A 19,981-nucleotide genomic window follows, 5' to 3' on the forward strand; every position below is an offset into this window, starting at 1 on the left:
AGGTAGCTTATGAGTACCCACTCTTAATGGTGTGCAGCATCTGAGAATAGTTCCTGCAAAGGCGGTTCTTTGCTTGTGGAGTTGTAAAGTGGAGACTGTGTCAATTTTTTCCTGCAACCTTATTTGCTTTGTTTTCTTACTATTGTACTTTCATCCTTATAATCTGTTTGGCAGATATTGTGTTTAAAGAAGTGCCCTTTTTTCCCTTCTTTTTTTTTTTTCTTTTTTTTTTTTTAAATCCTAACACCCCTAAGGATTTGTACCTCAGCTTTTCTTTGAAAAATTCTTTATTTACCATATTTTGCTTATACATCTGATTTGCTAGGTTAGTTTTGGGTTTTCCTCATTTGCATAGGATCTAAGTTCTCTGGTGGATGTTCCTTTCAATTGCTATTTAATTCAACCTTTGGAAGGGGCAGAGAGAGGGAAGGAAGAATGGTGGTTGGGTGTTTTGGTAGTTGTTACACATTTTCTCTGAGTTTCATATATTATATTTTCAGTTGTATGTTATCTCTTAGCATTATACCATCTGGCTTTTTCTCTTGAAAAATATTCATCTCATGTATGGAAATGTCCTTTTCAAAATTAAATACCACTGTGTGGATTCTTAATCTTTCAAAAAAGATTCATCTAAATACATATGGCCACTGGCACAGGGTAGCTCTTCAAATAGCTAAGTATTGCACCAGATTCTTCTCATGCCTCAGGATCAAGGCAGAAGTTGCATGATAAATTGTCCCACTTGTAGCCCTTTTCTTCCTCTTGTTGTCCATTTTAAAACTTCCATGCTAGATGAGCTGAGAGATGCGTGGGCATCTTCATAAGCATCACAAATGCATTATTTTGGGATTTGGGGGTTGGTTGTGGCTAAATAAATTGTTAAAACTTGCAGGCTCCTGCCACTGCCTCCCTATTCCTTGCTGTCCTGGCAGCCGGCGGCTGTCAGGTGTGCGTCCTGCAGATTAGTGAGATGCTCCACAAGGCTCACCAACAGCTCATTAAATGGGTGTTGGACTACCTCCAAGACCTGTGCTTGGTTTGCAGTACTACAGTAATACAGCCCTGTTCCTCCCCCATCCAATTTGTGCATTCTCCACACCCTTGAAAATGTGGACTCTCCCCCTCCCTCTGGTTTATTAGGTGAACTTTGAATCCCTGTTTCTAAACTTGAGATTGGTCATCCTATCTCTTATTTCCCTTTTTACTACTTGTAGCTTTTTGCTACCAAGTAGTTATTTTTGCTTTAATTGCTCTTGGCACATCTGTTCTCCTCCCTGTGCATGCAGTGACAGCTAGGAGTATGTGAGGCCATCATGGGCTGATAAAAGGAGATGTTGGAGGGTGGTTTCTTCTTAAGAAAAGTTTCCTCTCCTGCCCCTAAAGGTAAGTATTACCAAGCATGAGTAGCTGGAAGAAGTCCTAAACATTATTCTGAAATTGGGTGTGAGTGAAAGAATAACACACAAAAGTGTGGAGAGAGAAACAGAGATAAATTTACACATTAGTTAGTTTTTGTATTCTGATTTGATATTACTGCTTTTCCTGGAAATAGGATTAGAATGCAGACCATCTACAGATGTGCATTTTTGTTGCATTGCTTAAAATTCAGCTATCTATATGTAGCCCTGTTGATAACAGTTGAATATGGAGATTTAGAGCTAATGTAAGGTGTAGTCTCCAGTGGTTAAAGTCATAAAAACATAATGTGTTGATGCATTGTAGATTTTATTTTTCCTTAAGAGACTTGATGAAAAGCATAATTGGAAATAGGTGACTGATTTGTCTCCTCAGTGTAGCAATTCATGCATTTCTGACATACAGAATGGCTTTATGGTGTTCTGGTACTAAAAGCTAGCCTGTGAAATATTCTCTTTCTGCTATAAGCCCTTAGGCAACGTGGTTATGGTTTACTGTCATGCAGGAGACTGTTTATATCAGTAAATGTGAGTGAAGTTTTGTGCTAAAAAGTAATGTGGCAGCTATATCTTCCATTTCTCTGCATGGGCCAGCCAGACTTTCTGCAATCTGTTAACCAGTTGTATTGTATTATGTAAACTGGATTTTTCTCTTGAAGTCCTTCTCGCTCTCTACTGAAATCAAATAGGCAGCTTTTGGAGGCAGAAAAAATTTCGGGGAGGTTATTAACTAGATATCTAGCTGCTCTATGTGGTTTTGTGTGCAGTTTAAAAAACATTTTCCTCTTAAAGTGGTCATCTTTAAAATTATCTTTTCATACATATTAAAGCCTTATCCATAACTTTTCTATTAAGTCTTTAATGTGTTCTCATGGATAAATTGAAAGGAGCTTGAGCTTTGCTCTGATGAAAGCCATGATGCCTTCTAAAGATGGAGCGTGGGGGTGGCAGTGTGCTCATGCAGCATGAAAGCATTCAGTTCTTTCCCTGCAGAATCTCCTGCAAGAGAGGGCGCCTGTGCACACAACACATGCAAAAAAATTCAGGCTGGAGGGCTGTTGATGAAGACTCTCCTCTGGAATTAAAGACCTGGCTATTTGAATGTTGTTCAGAGAGGAACTTAGTGAAACACTGATCTTTTAAAATTATTGTGAATAGTTAAAACTTGCAGAGCTGTAGTTGTGGAAATGCAGATCATGATTTTCACAAATGAAAACCCTTAAAAATTAAAGGACTTTTAAGTTTTGTTGGTTTTTTTTTCTTTAATAAGCAAATCCAGGAGGTGGGGGTGGAGGAAAGGAAAAGCTTTGAAGTCTCTGAGATCTTTTCCCTGAGGTCAGAAGTTTCTGGTGATGTAACATACAATACAGACTAAGCCTTCACTTATCAAGGTTAAAGTTGACAGAGCTTGTATGAACTTGTCAATCATAGGAAGCAGGCAAAAACAAGCCAGCTGTTGTGAGGCATGGCTTTGAAAATCCTCTGTGTTACAGTAAATGAGACGCAGAGGTTGAGACAGATTCAGTTCTGCAAGGCTTTCAAACTGGCTGGCACATTTGCAGGGATGTAAAGCTGACATATCCAGTGAATATGGGTAAAAAGCTGTAAATCCTGGTAAGATTGTCTTGTCTTTAGTGTTAAAGCATGAAAGAAATGGCTAGAGATTTGTATTTACCATTTTTTGTCGGTTGCGAACAGAAATTTGCAGTGTTAATTCATACAGTATTTCTTTTGTTCTTCAGGTCTTTGAGCACAGGCTGCATCTTCTGCCTCTATCAGCAGAAGCTACAGTAACAAATTAGCAATGATGCAATGCTTGGTACAGAATTTTATTTTGCTTAGTGCAGTCGACTGCTCTGCTTGCTGATGGGTTGGGAGAATAGGAGGAAAACGTGAGTTAATTCCAGCTAAGATGCTCTGTGTGCATATGCTCGCAGACACACGCGCTGTTTTTAGCAGCTTTTGTTTTCACAGTTGGCATCATGCACATTGGAATTAGAAGGCAGTGCCTTTGGAAAATACTTGTTTTCTGGACTGAGAGCTGCAGTGCCGTTGTTGTGGCTCAGGGTGCCAGGCTCAGGGTTCCTCTCGGCTAGGGGTGGTGCGAGAGCTTTTCATCTTGTTATTTGCCTGGCAAGCCTGCTACTGGGAGTACAGGCTTGCATGAAGACCTTTTCCACAGCAGCAGGAGCTGTTAGCTGGGAGTGTGAGAGAATTGGATGTGACTGTTAGAAGCAAGCGGTGAGTGTGGCTCAGAGTGAAAAGATGGCTATTGAAATGTGTGCATGCTAATTAATTTAAACAACTGGTTTAGGATTTTTTTTTTCCTTTAGAGATAAGCTAACTATGTGTTCTTTTTGGTGAGAGAATGCCTGAGAATCCCAGGTGACCTAGTTGTTATTCACAAAGTGTTTCATTTTATAGCTTGTCTTCTGTTACCTAATTCTTGTTCAGCTGCAAGCAGCTGTTTTCAGTAGTAATAGCAACAAGAAAACAGCAACAGCTTTATCAGGGCAAAAAAGTCTAAATGTAAAAATAATCAAAGGAGTGGCAACTGGAATGTAGGGGGTTTTTTAGTAAATTGACAAAACAATCATTCTTCTTTGAGCTTTTTTAATGTGACTGTGATTTCCTTGTTAACAGTGTTGGAAAATATTGTCTTTTGTCTCTGCAGTGGTTGCCATTTGTGTAATATGATGGTTCTCGTTATATTGGTGGGATATTCTGATGATTCAGAATATTAGTGTGTAAGTACTGAACATATTAACTGGCTGACTTGAGTAGAAGTAATTTTAATTCCATGCAGGTAATCCCCTCTGTGCTAGGAGAAGAATGCAGTAGATAAAGCAGTAAGAATACAGCCATAAAAATTACCTTTTATTGTTTATTTTTGATGTGCAGCAGAATGAAGGAGGAGCTTTTGTTTTCTGAACTAAGGAAAGGAAAGCATCGCTCCCCCTGCCCTTTCCCACAAAATTCTTCCCTTCTGCATAAAGGCCCTTGTGCTGCTATAAGAAATATAATTTTAATCAGATTTTATTTTTTGTTATGGGCCTGTGTCTTTTGCTGTTATCCATGACTGGCCTACATACATCCATCAACATAACTTTTATTTACTGCAGAATTGGAGTGGACATGTTCTTTGTTATTTATTTCTGAATTTCATGGGGAAAGAGGTAACATTTTTAGAGAGGCAGAATGAGGTATGAAAACTCATTGCAGTGTGTATGGTGCCATGCATGCAGGACAGGAGAGAAATTCTGCTGGGATTGATGGACTGGCAAGCAGTGCCTGTTACTGTATTTTATTCCATGATAAAGCCAGGTGATAATGCAAGGGTTGTTAAGGTAGAGTGACATTTTGCTTTATCACATTGGGTGCAACAAGTAAGCTGTATTTAGTGTGACAGACTAAACAGATAGCTGCCATTGAGGCATGGATAATGTTAACAGGCTTTCAGAGACAGAGTTGGAAAACCAAGACTCGGACCATGATAAACGGGTTGTAGTGTACCAGTGATGTGCTGTGGGATATACTTTGTGAAATATCTTGCTAGTTTTGTACCTTCAGTTGTCTTCTGACTGGCCTTTTTCTTTTTTCCCTTGAGAGAGAGAAAGCATTCTCTCATCATTCGGTATTCATTATTCTTTTAATCTTAACATGTGTTTTGGTTTCAGGACCATTTGCTTCAGTAGTGCTTCTTGGATGCTAGTTGCCATCAACTGTCTCTTCAGACCAAGGCAGTGGACAGGTCTACTTCTTTGTAGTGGCTTATATGCTGTGCCTTTTCATGGCATGACTGTAGGGTACAGCCATCATGGTTCTTTAGAGGGATCTTTATTCTCTGCATTTATCTTTTAAGTTTTCTAAGTACTTTCATAAAGCTGTCGTATACAGCATCTTTGGAATATGCTCCCTGTGTTGCTATCTGGTGGATAGTGTGTGCTGTACTGACTCAGTAGTGAAAGCAGATAGAGAGTTCATCAGAAAAAATGAACCACTGGTGAAATAATTGCCCTGGTATTGCATGTCTAAATTCTGGTGTTGTGTTGTCAGTGTCTCCTGAGTGTTGCAATAGTAAAACCAATTTAAGGGCTTAAGTGGTCCTGGACCCTCTGGGGAAAAAAAAAAAAAAAAAAAAAAAAGGATATGGGACTCAGATGAGGATTCAGATAAATAATAGAAGGGAGACATCTATGTGCAAATGAAGTTCTGAGTCAAGTTATAGTCCACAGAGAGCTCAGGTTTAATTCTAAGTTGGCTAAACTTGGTTGGCTAAATGGTTGTCTAAACATAGGTATCTTGTGAGACCTGAGATAGCCTAGAACATCCTACTTGGCTTCCACCTTTCTTGTATTAGGAGAGCTGAGGCCTTTGAACCTTTGAAGTTTCTGAAATCATAGAAGGCACCCACTATGCATTAGTTGGTACTTATCAATATGGATTAAAATGTGGCATTCAGTGGCAAATTTTTTCCTGAATTTACAACAGTCTTGCCCTATGCACCCCCTTCTAACTTCATAGCATTGTGCTGTCTCAAGCAGAACTACACTGGATAGAAGAAACCACCCTTTATTTGTGCGTTATTGCAGAAGTGCTTTTGGATCCCAGTGTGCCAAGTGCCAGAAAAATACACAATGAAAACACAGTTTCAGCACATGAAGTTCATAGCTTGAAAAGTATTGGCAAGAGCTGTGCCTATAAACAGAATTTTGTCATATGCAAAGACAGTGTTTCCTAATTGCTTTAAGCCACATAATTATCTGTTTCAAGCCAGGTCAGATCCTTGATCCAGTTTTCTGTGAGGCTGTGCAATTCCTTCTGTAGTATGCTGGAAAGAGCAGGAAGACAAAGCTCAAAGTGTCTAAGAAGGAGACTGCCTCTTCTGGCAGAGTATCCGCATGTGGTCACCTTAAAGGGACTGCAAAACTGTGGCCTGCATTTTGAGAGTGTTCGTTTTTGTAGGGTGAGGACTTTTATGGTCGAGTCATGCTCAGGTATGAAGGCCTTTTTCCAGTGTACCTTGTAGTTCTTGAGAAGGAATTTAAATTAAATCAAAAACAGGCACTCCATTTGCTTTCCTTTGTCAGTGAGTTAGTGCAGGACATATCATTGGCTATATAACTGTGCTTATGTTTTATGGTGAAACTTTTGCACAGAGGTCAGGTCCTTCATGAATGATACATTTTTCAAATGTTGGCTAATGCATTTTTGCAAAGCTTATCTGGTCTGGGATTTTGAAGTCAGAGTGTCTTGTGGCACTGTTTAGTTTGGCCTGAAAGTGTTCTCAAGAAACTGTAAATCAGACAGATAAAAATCAAACACATTGAGTTTATTGCAATCACTTTCATTTATTGAGATACAACATTGGATCAGATCATTCTGTCTCTCTATCAAGATTTAGTCAAGTCTTGTGTATGGGGCAAATGAAGAAAGTGATTTGGAGTTGTTTTTTATGGCAACCAAAAATGTTATTATTCTGATAGACATCTATACATAATGATTCATTTTTGTAAATGCTCACTGACTTGACTGGCAGACTCCAGGTTAGTGTGTATTTATGTGTATGTGTATATGCTTTAACCTTCATGCAAGAGCTCACATTACCGTTACCTCTCTCTAGTTTGTTGGAATAGCCTGTTGTATTATTGCTTGGGGGACTGGAGGTGTCCAGGCTGGGGATGAGACTTGGGAAGTTTTTGCCCAGCTTAGTCTTTACATTTCAGTCTTGAGTGTGTATTCTCCAAGCTAAGGGAGACAGAAGGAAACTGAGAGATGTACTTGTCCATTTATGTAGAAAGTCCTTTGTGCCAGTATGGAGATCCACATTCCCACCCCCACTGCAGTAAGTGATGCTGGTGGCTATGGCCACTGGGAAAGTGCAAGACACAGAGCAGAGCTCCTCCTGCATTCACTGATGAGTGCTCAGCCTCTTGTCTCTCCACACAGATCCCCTCTGGGAATGCTGAGCCCTCTACTAAATGAGAGCTTCTCAAAAATGTGAAGGACTGGTTTATGTAATGAAGCAATTCCTTCTTTTCAGTTAGAAGCCTGCATTGGTTTTTTGCCTCCTGCCACTTAGGTATGAAAACTCCTACAGCAAAATACTAAAAACAAATGCAGTAGAAAAGGTTCATGTTAGACTCCTGTACTAGACTCACCCTTACTGAATACTACTTTGTAGCAATAGCATAAGACTCTTAATTACACTTCCTTTGCAGCTCGGGTTAAGTGACTGCTGTAACTTGTCTGACAGTGAAAGCTGTAATGTGCCGTGCCTGGGTGGGGAATTTGTATGAGCTTTCCTGGTTCTGTTGTCTTAGAAAGGTTCCTGCAACTTGGGTGATCGTGGCATTGTATTATGGGGGTGGGGGAGCTTTGGGTTTGAAGATAGCTAAGAGTTTAATGGTTTTGATGTTGGCTGGTTTGTTATCTAGAATGAAAATAGTAATTAAGTCAATTGTCATGTTTTCAGATGATTTAAAACTGTTCTGTTTCTCACTTTGTGATGTTTGGTTATAAATTATAAGTTCCTTTCAGTGGTATGTTATCTTTGCATAATCCTATGGGCCTCATTTCCAAATCAGCTGTGTTCTGGGCATATTATTACATGATACACTGACAAATAGCAAACAGCTCAGTGGACTTCTCAGTATTGATAATAATGTAACACCTTTGCAGGTTCTTGCCACTGTGTTCTCCTGGGGCTTGAAGCTTGTTTTCTTTTCCTCCTTTCTGAACAGTAAGCTTACATCTCTCCAAAATAATGTCATGAGCATGTTTTGCATGAAGATGCACTCACACTGAATGCAATTTAGCTTCAGTGTTGAATGTACCACCACTTCTCCTCAGATCCATTTTGTGTGGCGCTGCAAAATTTTTATTAATTTTGTGGAAGCTTTATGAAGTCATATGTGTAATCTCTGAATTTTATCTCTGTGTTTGCAAATATGGCATCTCTAAATTTCTCTCTGCTGTGATTCTTTGTCCTTTTGCTCAGTTTTGGAAAGTGACAGGACTGCTAGAGCATTCATTACTTTTGAGCCAGATAAATAGATATATATATATGAGTATATTGGTTACATGTTTTGGATATGCAGATGTGTCAGATTGGTGGTGTTCTTGGTCCTGTTTGCTTCCACCACCACTCCCAATCCCAATGTGCATGCGAAGTTCATGGTGTACTTTGCAAACTGGCTGTGGTAATGCATGTAATTGATGTCTTTGCAACATTTTGTGTCATACCCTTGATTTTTCTGTGCACCTGAGAGCATCTGTTGCACTGGTTTTTGTTGTGGCTTATGGATGTGAAGGTGAATTGGGAGGCCTGAAGAGCTTTTGCAGGGGTTAATGAGGAGAAAATTGTGCTGTTCATGGGTTATCTAGACAATGAAAAAATGCTGGTTTAAACACAGTATTTCATATGTAAGGCCTGTAGTCTTCATTGGGTAAATATTTCCATTAAAATTAGTGGATGTATTTACAGGCCTGGTTCTGCCTACATTGAAATCACTAGGGACAATGAGCTGACTCTTGAGATGCCAAGATGCCATGTAACCAAATCTGAATAGTGCTGGTCTTTCTGGCCTTTTGCATTATTTTTTATTTCACAAAACTGTCCTTCATCTACTGTTATAAGAGGAGTCAATAAGTCAATACTGTTAAAAGAGGAGTCAATTCTGTTTTGTAAATCAGAATTAACTCTGAATTTGTCAGACAACTTGAAGTTGTCTGAACCAACTACTTTTAGGTAAAGAAACCTGAATGTCAACAACGCTAATCTCCTCATTCATGTTAAATTTAAAATTTACCAGTTAAAATTGAATTTTAAGGTTTAACACTTCACATGAGAGAGAGAGAGGGAAAGATAGTGTATGTGATTTCTCAGGAATCCACATCTAATCAGTCATCTTTCCACAGTACTTAATTTTAAATATTTGTTTTAATTTAATTAAATTAGAAATGCAGTATGTAATTGCTCCAATTTTTTTTCTTCTTGAATTTACAACAGACTTTAAGCTAACAGTTATTTTATGTTCTTTTATCTCAAATTTTGTTTTCCTACACACTGGTGTTAACTGCCTACAGACAATCTCAAAACTGGTACAGTGATGTTAATAACGTGTTTACATTAAAAAATTCAAGTAAACTTTATTTTACAAATAGGCTGGGAATAACATGTTTACATTGAAAAAATCAAGTAAATTTTATTTTACAAATAGGCTGGGAAAAATACCTTTCACAGTCACCTCAAAAGAAGGCTTGAGTAGTGCATGACTACAGAATTACTATTTAAAAATACAGAGACCAGCACTGTTAGTAGCATAATTTACATTAGTAGCTCTCTGAAGCCTTTGACTTCTTTGTTGCAGCTTGTTTTCTAAGCTCATAATGTCTCTTCAGCCTCCTTTAAAGCAGAGGGCAAACCAGTCTCCTCTCAGGGCTCCAGAGGTACTTTTCTCCTGCCTTCTGCTCTTTCCCCAGTTTGTCTTTACCTGGTGAGCACAAATGTACTATGTGTCTCATGGTAAAGGACAAGCATGGAACTGTAAAAGGCTGTTTCCTGACTAGAGAGACAGAGTGTGAAACTGGAATAAGCCCAAAAACATTTAGGATAAGATAAGGCCTTTTTGGCCATTGCTTGCCATTTGTGCTGACAGGGCAAAAGAAGTTCAACCTTAAAATAATTCTGACTGGAAAATAAACCTCTAGATTTTCTTCTCTGCCTTAATTCAGGAGATAGCAATTTTCCCCTTCCTAGTTTTGTAGCTTCAGCAAACATTTTGTTTGCTCTCATTTCATTTTTCAGCAGATACACAAAAATTCACCCTCCAGATTTGTAATTAAAGTTCACATTTTAAAATGTTTCTGAAGTATTATTGCACTTAGATAAGAAACATGTTTCACACACTTTGTTACTGACTTTGGAGCAAGAAGAGAATTAAATTTTAGTATTACAATTTCTCTTCTGGAGACAGTTTTCTTTTCTACCAGTGTTTGGCCATTTGGCTGTGCATTTTTAAGTAAGCTGTGCACACTGCAGCACCTCGGGTTACCCAGAGGTTGTGTCATGTCCTGTGGTGCTCTATACCCTAATTTAGCCTGACATTATGTTTTGACTCATCACGTTAGATTAGGTACACCATGTGTGCCCATACATGAGAGGGTGTTTTTGTGCTGTACAGTTACCATAGATTGGAGGAGTTGGTGTTCAGTGTTGGATGTGATCTCAGTTCAAGCTCCCTGGGTCGGTGTGTTGGCCTTGCACTGAAGGAGATAAATTCATACACATACTAAAATCATGTTCTTTTCTCTAGGCAAGTTGACACAGGGGCCCTGAGGGAAAACCCACAAGAGAAGAGTGATCAACTGGACCAGAATTCAGGCCACAAGTGGAAGTCTTCTGTCAGACCTTTGCACGTGCAAGAACCTACAGTTCTGCCTCACGAGAGTCGGGGCAGGTCTGGGACATTGCCTAGTGACTACCGATACTCTCAGGAAAATGTGAATGAGAAGAGCAAGGATTGTAGCCTGCCTTACCTGCCCTACTCTGAGCCACAGACCTTGAACGAGAGCCACTCCTGTCAGTCCTGGGGTAAAGGAGAGGAAAACCATAGAATAGAGCCATTGCTGCTGAACAAGAAGCGTGGACCTGCTCCTCAGAGGCCACCACCACCTAAAAGAGATAAATACAGGCGACCAGATACTTCTGCGCCACCGCTCGGCACCTCTTCTGAATCTCTGCTGGCAGCAGCCAGCCGGCCCTTTCTGTCCTCATCCCCCAGCTCCGCCCAAGTCTTTGCCAGTCAGTCCTCTCTCTGTCAGAGTCCTGCAGCTTTCAATGGAAAACTGAAGAGTGCTAATCCACAGCATCTCCAGCAGGTGTCATCCACAGAGAATGTTTGTCAGCACTTAGAAGAAAAAACACACCTTAAGTCTGAATCTTCCAAGTATCGGTATATTCAAAAGCCTGGCATGGAGTCATCAAGGTCCCCTTCTCCCCAGTTTGCACCACAGAAGCTCACTGATAAACCTCCTGTGTCCCTACAGGATGAGAACCCAGCCAGGTACTAGATGTAACTCTTCTACTATTTTATTAACACCCTTTTGTGCAGTTAGACCTTATTATTGAGCGTCTCTTCCTTTTCTTTACACATCCTTCAAGTTCATTAAGCATTGAGCCATTGCAGCATATTTTAGACACCGCATACTTGTGTGAAATTCCTTTTGGCTTTTGGTACCATTAATGTCCTTCAGCTGGTCTGTGGTTTCTTTTAGTTGACTTGTGCTGCCCAGGTGTTACAGCTGGTAGTTAGTAGAAAATGAAAGGGAAGGGTTCTAAGGGATTTTCCTCTGAAAGTACAGGCAAAGTCAGAAAAATCCCTGTCATCATTTCCCCTACCTGAGTCTGTATATAAACATGAATCAGTGTAAGGAGGGGCAAAGCAGATGTGGGAAAGGAAGCTGGATCCTTTATGAGAACATCTGCTCTGAAAACACACAGAGTAATTAATATATGCTTGCCAAATCATGACTGGTTTTATGTTGCTTTTAGAGTGAAATGTGGCACTTCAGGTTGTCTATGGAGGGGTCCTCAACACTTCATGTTGACAAGGACTGAACAATCAGTAGGAGACTGTCAGTAGTTTCCCAGGGTAGATAAACTCAGAATTAGACAACTGACTGAAATTAATGGATTGCTGCATCTGTCATATGCTGCTAACATCATAAAAGGTTATTCTCCCACAAGATAACAAACTCTTCCAGGAAGCTCAGGAATCTTGGTTTTCATAAATCCTTCAGCACTATAGTTCATGGTTAAAGAATGAAAAACCAAAAAAACTCTAAGCTGAATTAATGCAGAGGTTGCTTCTCTGAGCAAAAGCAGTTGGCATGGCTTTTCTCTAATGTAAATGGTTGAACAAACTGGTTTTCTATTTTGCCTCATGACATGAAAACATGAATCACTTTTTTCCTAAATAGGCTTTGATGTTTTACCTCTTACAACTAGAGGAGAAAATGAGGTTTCATTCTGCTATGTTTTTAACATGTAGTAATAATATAATTGACAATGAAAAATGCAATATGTCATATGAACCCTAGAATCCATGTGCTAAGGTAGATGATGATAATGACTTCCGTAATATTTTGCTTTTACTTCCTTAATGTATTCTTTATGAACAGATATGAAGCATGTGTAGAAAAGCAATTGTATTTGTCCTTCCATTTTTGCTAAGTTTTAATATTGAAATGAGTACCGAGGTATGCCTAATTATATGCCCATATCTGAATGATGAAGTATTTACCCTGTGAATCTTTTGCTAACATTTAAAATTCTTAGGCCCAGACAGCTCTTGTTTGCACACAACTTATTGTCCCTAGTTAATAATTAAATTACTCACTAAAACAGGCCAAAAAGAATAAGTGTAGCAGCCACATCTCAGAACTTTTCATATGGTATTTATTTCATATGAATAAAATATGTTCAATAGATTTATCTTATACATAGTTAATCAGATTTGGCTTATTATTTCTATTGGCTCCTTGTGTATGGGCATTGGGACGTGCCACTTTGCATGTTGGGGGCAGCTAATGTTTGATGATTTTAGCTTATAGTTTTTGTACTCTTCTAACAGAAGTGTCTTGTTCATCAGCAGGCCAAAGTGAGTGTGTGTGCAGGGTTTCCTGCAGTGATTTAGGTAGAATAATGTGTGTGGGGCAAACACACACACATTACTGTGTGGTGTACTGATGGTGTACTGTACACTGATGGTTTACACAACTCGGTTATTACCAAAGACAGCCGTTTAGCAACAGCAAAGGTGAAAGGAGTGCATCAATAGATTTCCACTAAACCTAAACTCAAGTCAAGGAGGGACTGTTTGTGGTTGGGTTAAGCTTTGGAATGTCCACAAGCAAGGGTTGCTGCAAGTCAAAAATTTCACGCTGCCTTTTTACAAATGGAAAACCTTCAGAAATCAGGAGGGTAGTGATTGCAGAAACAGAATTTTTGAAGCACCTGATGTTGAACTGTCCTTGCTTTTACTGAAAGCAATTGATTTAACAATGCTTTAAGTTTCTGGAAAATATTTGACTAGGCTGAGAGGAATGTACTCAAAGCCTCAAAACAGATGCTGGGCATTTTAGGAGAAGAATTGCACTCAGCTCACTTCTTTTCCAGTTGCCTTCCATACATTTATGCATTCCTCTTATATTTCCCCCAAATTCCAAAATGTTCTTCTTCATATTTCAATAGAGCTTCAAATGTTTGGCATTTAACTAAAATAAGCAAAAGAAAGGGTTGGGGTGGTGGCTGGGCACTGCCCAGCTCTGCTGCAGTCAGGAGGAGAGTCCCAGTCTGCAGGTGGGGAGCTCTGGTCTAAGCAGTGGGCACAGAAATAGCTCTTTAAAATGACAATCCCCTTGAATGAAAACAGCCTGATGAAATGGGAGTGGGGAGGTTCAACATGGGCTGGAAAACCTGTCCCAGGAGTTGGATCGGTATGCCAAAGCATATCCACAAAGCACTTGTGGAAAGTAAATACCTACTGGGGGCTGCATGTTCATTCATTTGCCTCATTCAGAGGCAAATATACATTTAAAATACAAGATACAAAAAATGTCAAGTCAAACAGATTCTGCTTTTACCAACAGTAGAAACGTATAAGCTTATTTTAGGGAAGGTGACACATCCACGCTTAGAAAAGAGCTGTAGTATGACTTGGTCACTTATCTGAAAGGCGGCAAACTACCCAGCCAGACGAAACCAGATATTTTAGCTGGTAGGCAATGTTCCTTTCCTTGCTGTAGAGGTTCCAAACCCACATTATGATAATAATTTTAAACTTTTTGCAAACTCAGAACCACTAAACTAGACTTCAGTTTCTTATATGGTTTACATACACTGCAGATGTTTATGTAATGTTATTTAACATGTTGTTGTCTAGTTTAAAAATCTAAGTTAGCCTCTGCTTTAAATACCTTTCCTTACTGAATGGCAAAGGTGGCCCTTTGTATTGTGCAGTACAGAACTTCTGCTACAAGCTTCTCTTAAAAAGAATATCCAGAATTGTGTGTTATCCTCTTCAATGACTGGGTTCTCTTCTTCAAGTGGAAAACTAGGACACTATGGTAGGCTCTATTTATTATGCTTTTATGTCATATGTGAAATTTTATAAATGAAGATTTTTTTTTTTAACCATGTAATTAAATTTTGAATGATTTCCAGGTTTCCCATGTGTGCTTCTTTGTTATTCTTGTAGCTCAGTGAAAACCTAGCCTGTGGGATGCTCCCATCTGGTCTGTTGTCTCTTGCCTCGGAGGAGCTGAGAATTGATGTGGGGGCATCACAGACTCCCCAGGCAGCTCATCAGCCTGTCAGGCCAAAAGGCGAGGCCACTGTTGGATCTGTGTGAGGATGGGCCGAGGGCGTGTTTTCCTCTGTGCCTGTGGCAGCAAATGGGTAAAAGGTGATTCAGCAGCCCTGTCTGAAATCTGGTGCCTGGCTGCTGAGATTGGACCCTCATGTTCATGGAAACAAACAGAAGTCCTGTGTCACGAGTATTGTACAAGGCTGATGTTAGGGTACCTTACAAATTAACTAATAATACAATTTAAAACCAGGGCAGAAAATAACGTGTAGATTTAGGGTTTGAGGTACTGTGCTAGGAATAGTCCATACCTTACTCTTATCTGTCTTTTTGGGCTTCCCCTCTGATTTGCAGATACAAATTGAGATTTAAGGTTCTTCCATATCTAAGGATGAATTTTGTTTATTTTCCAGAATTGAAAGGGTTATAGACAACAATACTACAGTGAAAATGGTTCCCATCAAGATAGTTCATTCTGAGAGCAGCGCAGAGAAGGAGAGTCGGCAGAGCCTTGCCAGTACCATGGAGCCTCCTGCTTTACCCAGTGGTTTGGAAAAGGACCAGATTAAAACACTCAGCACTTCTGAGCAATCCTATTCACGATTCTGTGCTTACACCAGGCAAGGTGTAGAGCCAGAAGCCAGAACCAAACCAGTAGACCCTCAACCAGCTGAAGAACCTGGGAGCAACTTGAAGGACAGCAGTGCTGCCACGCAAGCATCCAGCTATGTAAAGGCCAAAGAAAAGACCTTTGAAGACTGGAAGTCAGAGGAACTCGCCAGAGAGATTGTGGGAAGAGATAAATCTCTAGCAGACATACTAGATCCTAATGTGAAAATAAAAACAACAATGGATCTGATGGTTGGTATATTCCCTAAAGATGAACATCTCCTAGAAGAAGCTCAGCAGCGCAGGAAACTTCTGCCAAAAGTTCCCTCTCCAAAAATTTCAGAAGAGAAGTGAGTATTACCTTCTGTAAGCTGGTATGTCTTTGTAAGCTTTTATCCAGAGTGTGTCAGTATTCCATAGGGGCCGGAGGTGAGTCTTCTGTTGAGGGTCTTTTTTGAGACTTCTGTGATAAAATAGTAGTCAAGCATATACTACTCATGATACCATTAATGACAGAAACAACAGCATTGTACAATATGAAAGATTTCCAAGACATTGTTGAAAGCCAGTTTTTGACAGCTGAAGAAATAATTAACTTTTGCCATTTCATCCTGATTACATATCTTACCAAGATCATCCAGTCTAGTAACTGGATAGAAAAGGAACAATATTCTTACTTTCTTTGTGTGATGAAAATTTATTATGACACCTTAAAACAGGCTGAGGCATTTCCTAGAAGTGAACGAGATCAAAGAAGGAAAAAAAATTAATTCCATCCACATTGATGTTCTGGTTTTTGTTTTCTTAATGCAAATTATCTGATGAGTTATATCCTTCTCAAGAAGTTTGTTTATGATTCCCTAATCAAAAAGTTAAATACTTATATTGTACTATCCCAATTCAATAGGATACTGATATGACACTGAGATTTTTTTTCACTACTTTGTAAAATGCAACTTTCCATTTTGTTTCCAGATGCAATATCTTTGATACATTTCAATTCTTGTCATTATGTATAATCATCTGCATGATTTCAGTTTTAACTTTTGCTGAGCATACTGAATTCATACAGATTTTATTCTCACACAGTGGGTTTTTTTATTCATATAGGTAATAGTTTTCTCTTGAACCCCCTGCTTGCTTGGGGAAATGATGGCTCTAAAACATTCTTCTTTCTTTTCATTAATTAGGGTGTCAAGGCAGTTAATGAAAGTTTTGACTTTTTCCCAGGAAAGAGGAGCAGAGTGCACCATCTGCCATCTCCCTGACAACCAATTCTACTTACTACAGCACATCTGCACCAAAGGCAGAGCTGCTGATTAAAATGAAGGACATGCAGGAGCAGCAGCAACAGCAGCAGAGTGAGGATGATTCTGAAGATGAGCTGGATCATGACTTGTCAGAGAAGAAGGTAAAAGACATTTATAAAAGAGTAATGGGAGGCTCTGAGTTCTATTCATTACATTAAATGTAAATTTGTTTGACTAAACAGTCTTCAGTAAAATGCCTTCTAGATGTGCAGGATCACTTGGAAAAAAACAGTCTCCTTTGGTTCTGGGGGTTTTATTTTGTTTGGTTTTGGGGATGAGTTAAGTGTACACCTGTGAATATGGGAACTTCATATTAGGTGCTTCTTGCAACTTGTATGTTTTGGGAAGTCTCAAAGGGAAAAGTCTTGAGGAGGATTTTTAAAATACCGTTTTCCATTTGAGGTCCTTCTCTATTTCTCACTATGTAAAAAAACCCAGCAGTGCTTATGTATCCCACTGAAGCTGGTGGTGGTTTTAGTTGTTCCAAATTTTTGAAATTTAGGTCCAGAATTTGGATTTGTCTCAAGAGAGAAGGAACATACACACACCTTCTTTTTTCTTTTCCTCCACCTTTGTTTTCATGAGCAGCAAACTATTTCTCCTGCCTCCCAAATTAATAAAAATTGTGGGAGATAATTAATTAGCCTGGTAGATTCAGTGGAAGTTGCTTGTCACAAGGGAGGGAAGCAGTCTTCTTATTCATCCCCATCCTTTGGTGTTTTATTTCTGATCAAAGGTCACCATAATTCCCTAGATGCTACAATGATGATCTGACATTTGTGTGGTTGGAGAAAGTGTTTTCCTACAGTAAAATCATTGCATTCATCTCATTAGTAACTTGGCACAAAATATTTTAATCATTGTTTCCAATATGGAGAAGCTGGAGGAAATGTTCTGTTTGATCGAGTAAAGGGATGTAGTTTAACTCTGTGTACCTAAGCCAGTAATGCAGTGGTGTGCAAACCTTTTCCGTCCAAGTCAGCTCTCTGCTTAAAAATCAGCTGCCAGGGTGTACTTGATAATCCAGTCCCAAAGAAATTATTTTGAATTATTAAGACTGTATTTAGTCAATAAGAATGAGAGATTTCCACCTGTGGTTCAGAGCAGGCATGGGTGGCACTGCATTTGAGTGTGCTGTTGTGTTTTCTATTAGCTCTGTGTTGTTTCAGCCTCCCTCTGCTGCCTCTGCACTGCACAGTTCAGTGTGCTGTGCAGTGCCAGGGGCATGGTGTGGCTGCAGCAGGAGCCCTTCCCTCACCCTCTTTCTAGACAGCTGCTGAATCCAACAGCTGTACTACTTACACAAATTAGGGATTTTATTTAGTTTTAAATAATTTGGTTTTATCTGGTGCTACACATGATTGTCACATTCATGATTTTGCTACAATTAGTTTCATTCTCATTAATTACAGAATAGGAGGGAGGTAAAATTAAACCTTTCTTGTTTGCTCAACAAACTAAATACTAAAACTTTTATAAGCAAGAGTGCCATTTACTTTTGTTGGTTTCTTAACAGGAAAATCATGTTTAGCCTTTTCATACTTCTGCATGCATCCCCCAGCTTCAGTATATGCCACTAATCATATGACACAGGAAGGTTTTCACAACGGGCTTTTAGCAGAACCCTCCCATCTTCTCTGGGTGTACATGTAGTAGCGCACACGCCCTGCTTCTCTCCCTGCTCTTCCACGTGGAGATGGAGCACTCAGTTCAGTGGGCTTTCATCATGGATCTTGTCAGAAAACATATAAAACTCTTTGTAACTGGGTCAAGGCATCTTTATTAAATGAACAGAAGATACAGCTTGGTCCAGCTTCTCGTATTTGGCAACAGTTTAACAAGGGATTCTTAGGGACCCGAACATTTTAATGGCACACTTTGACTTCAGTAGTTTTAGATGGGCCATGTGCCCAGAACCTGTTTCTTGGTTCCTGGAAACGGGTAGTTCTGTTACGAGATACCTTAATTGCAGTCCACTGTGGAATGATTCCTGTATTTGTCGTTCTCTGCTCTGCAAACCAGAAATGTGTGGTGATATTTTTTACTTTTGAAATAAGTACTGGAATTCATATAAGGTTGTTAATTCTTTTATATTTTATTTTGGTTTTTTGAGCCAATCCCTGTATTCCCAGCTAGCAGGAATGGAATGAGTGTGTCTTGTAGGTTTGCCACAATTACAAAATACTGATCATTTGAAGGTTGAAGATTTTGAAGATGCTATAAGAGTGTTTTTTGTGACAAGGAAAATCCACATATGGCTGTGTAAAAGTTTCCCCTTTGCCCTTAGGAAAATTTCAGCGACTGCTGAAGAGTATAAAAGTAATTCATGCATACCAATTTTTATCTGGTTTGAGGCTTGAATTCCTTAGGAATGGGGTGGTGAGCTGAAAGTAGAGTATCATTTTCATAGAAGCATACCAAGCAGCGAGCCACCTGAGCAGTTCTCTGCTGAGCCACCTTCTGTGTTGCTAGTCACATCAGCAAGAATGACTTTATTGTTTTCTTGTGTACTGGTACAGAATTCACAGCTATAAATTATTCATCAGCCAGTCTGAAGATGTAGACTGCAGATCTTCTGGCTCAGTAGATATGGAATATAATACAGGTTTTCTACTGTTTAGCAAAAGGATGTAGTGAGTTCACAGTTACTGCATGCAGAGGCTACTTCATATGGGTATGAAGCAATTGGTAATCGTAATCCAATTCTTAATAGATATGACAGTCTTGTTGCTTTAGAGGTTAGCTTCAGCTGCTTGGGATGTTACTATACAGGATGTTACTGGGAAAATGGCTTCTTGCTCTTTTGAATAATGAAACTGAGAGAGCTGGTCTGGACTGGCAGACCAGATCAGTAAATGCTTAGCAGCCATGTGCCCTTTTTTTTTTTTTAATTATTATTATTAAAGAAAGTTGCAGCATAGTTGCAGAAGTGAAAAAACCTTGAGATAATAACATAGAGCACCACAGTATCTTGCTGTGTTTCACATGGTGAAACAGCAGCACAGTGCATGTCATCTCAGGGAAATGAGAGTGTAGCACTGTGACCTACATAATCTAAACAGCATTTGCATTGAGAGAAGGGGGAAAAAATCAAATCCTGCAGATTAATCAGTCAGTAAAGCAGGCATCTGTAGAACTGCTTACTACCTTAATCTTTTGGGCACCAAGGCTAACAGATAACCCAGATCCAGATTGACCTGGACTGAGTACATTAAATCCAAAAGGAAAAGACTAGTATTGATAATCCATGGGTTGAATTTCTACTTTCAAAAAGGCT

General features: G+C 39.4%; 1 protein-coding gene across 13 annotated transcripts in view; it reads left to right on the forward strand.

Moving 5' to 3' along the window:
- The window catches only part of SHROOM2 (shroom family member 2), a 117,277-nt gene that overhangs the window by 88,812 nt on the left and 8,484 nt on the right, over positions 1-19,981 (forward strand). For all 13 annotated transcript variants that reach the window (XM_085584271.1, XM_085584201.1, XM_085584206.1 and 10 more), the window contains 3 exons: positions 10,733-11,482; positions 15,199-15,744; positions 16,625-16,805. In XM_085584271.1, the coding sequence (XP_085440397.1) occupies positions 10,733-11,482; positions 15,199-15,744; positions 16,625-16,805 (1,477 nt within the window). The remainder of the gene's footprint in view (positions 1-10,732; positions 11,483-15,198; positions 15,745-16,624; positions 16,806-19,981) is intronic.

This window comes from Lonchura striata, chromosome 1 (genome assembly GCF_050655825.1).
Source record: "Lonchura striata isolate lonStrDom1 chromosome 1, ASM5065582v1, whole genome shotgun sequence".
NCBI lineage: Eukaryota > Metazoa > Chordata > Aves > Passeriformes > Estrildidae > Lonchura > Lonchura striata.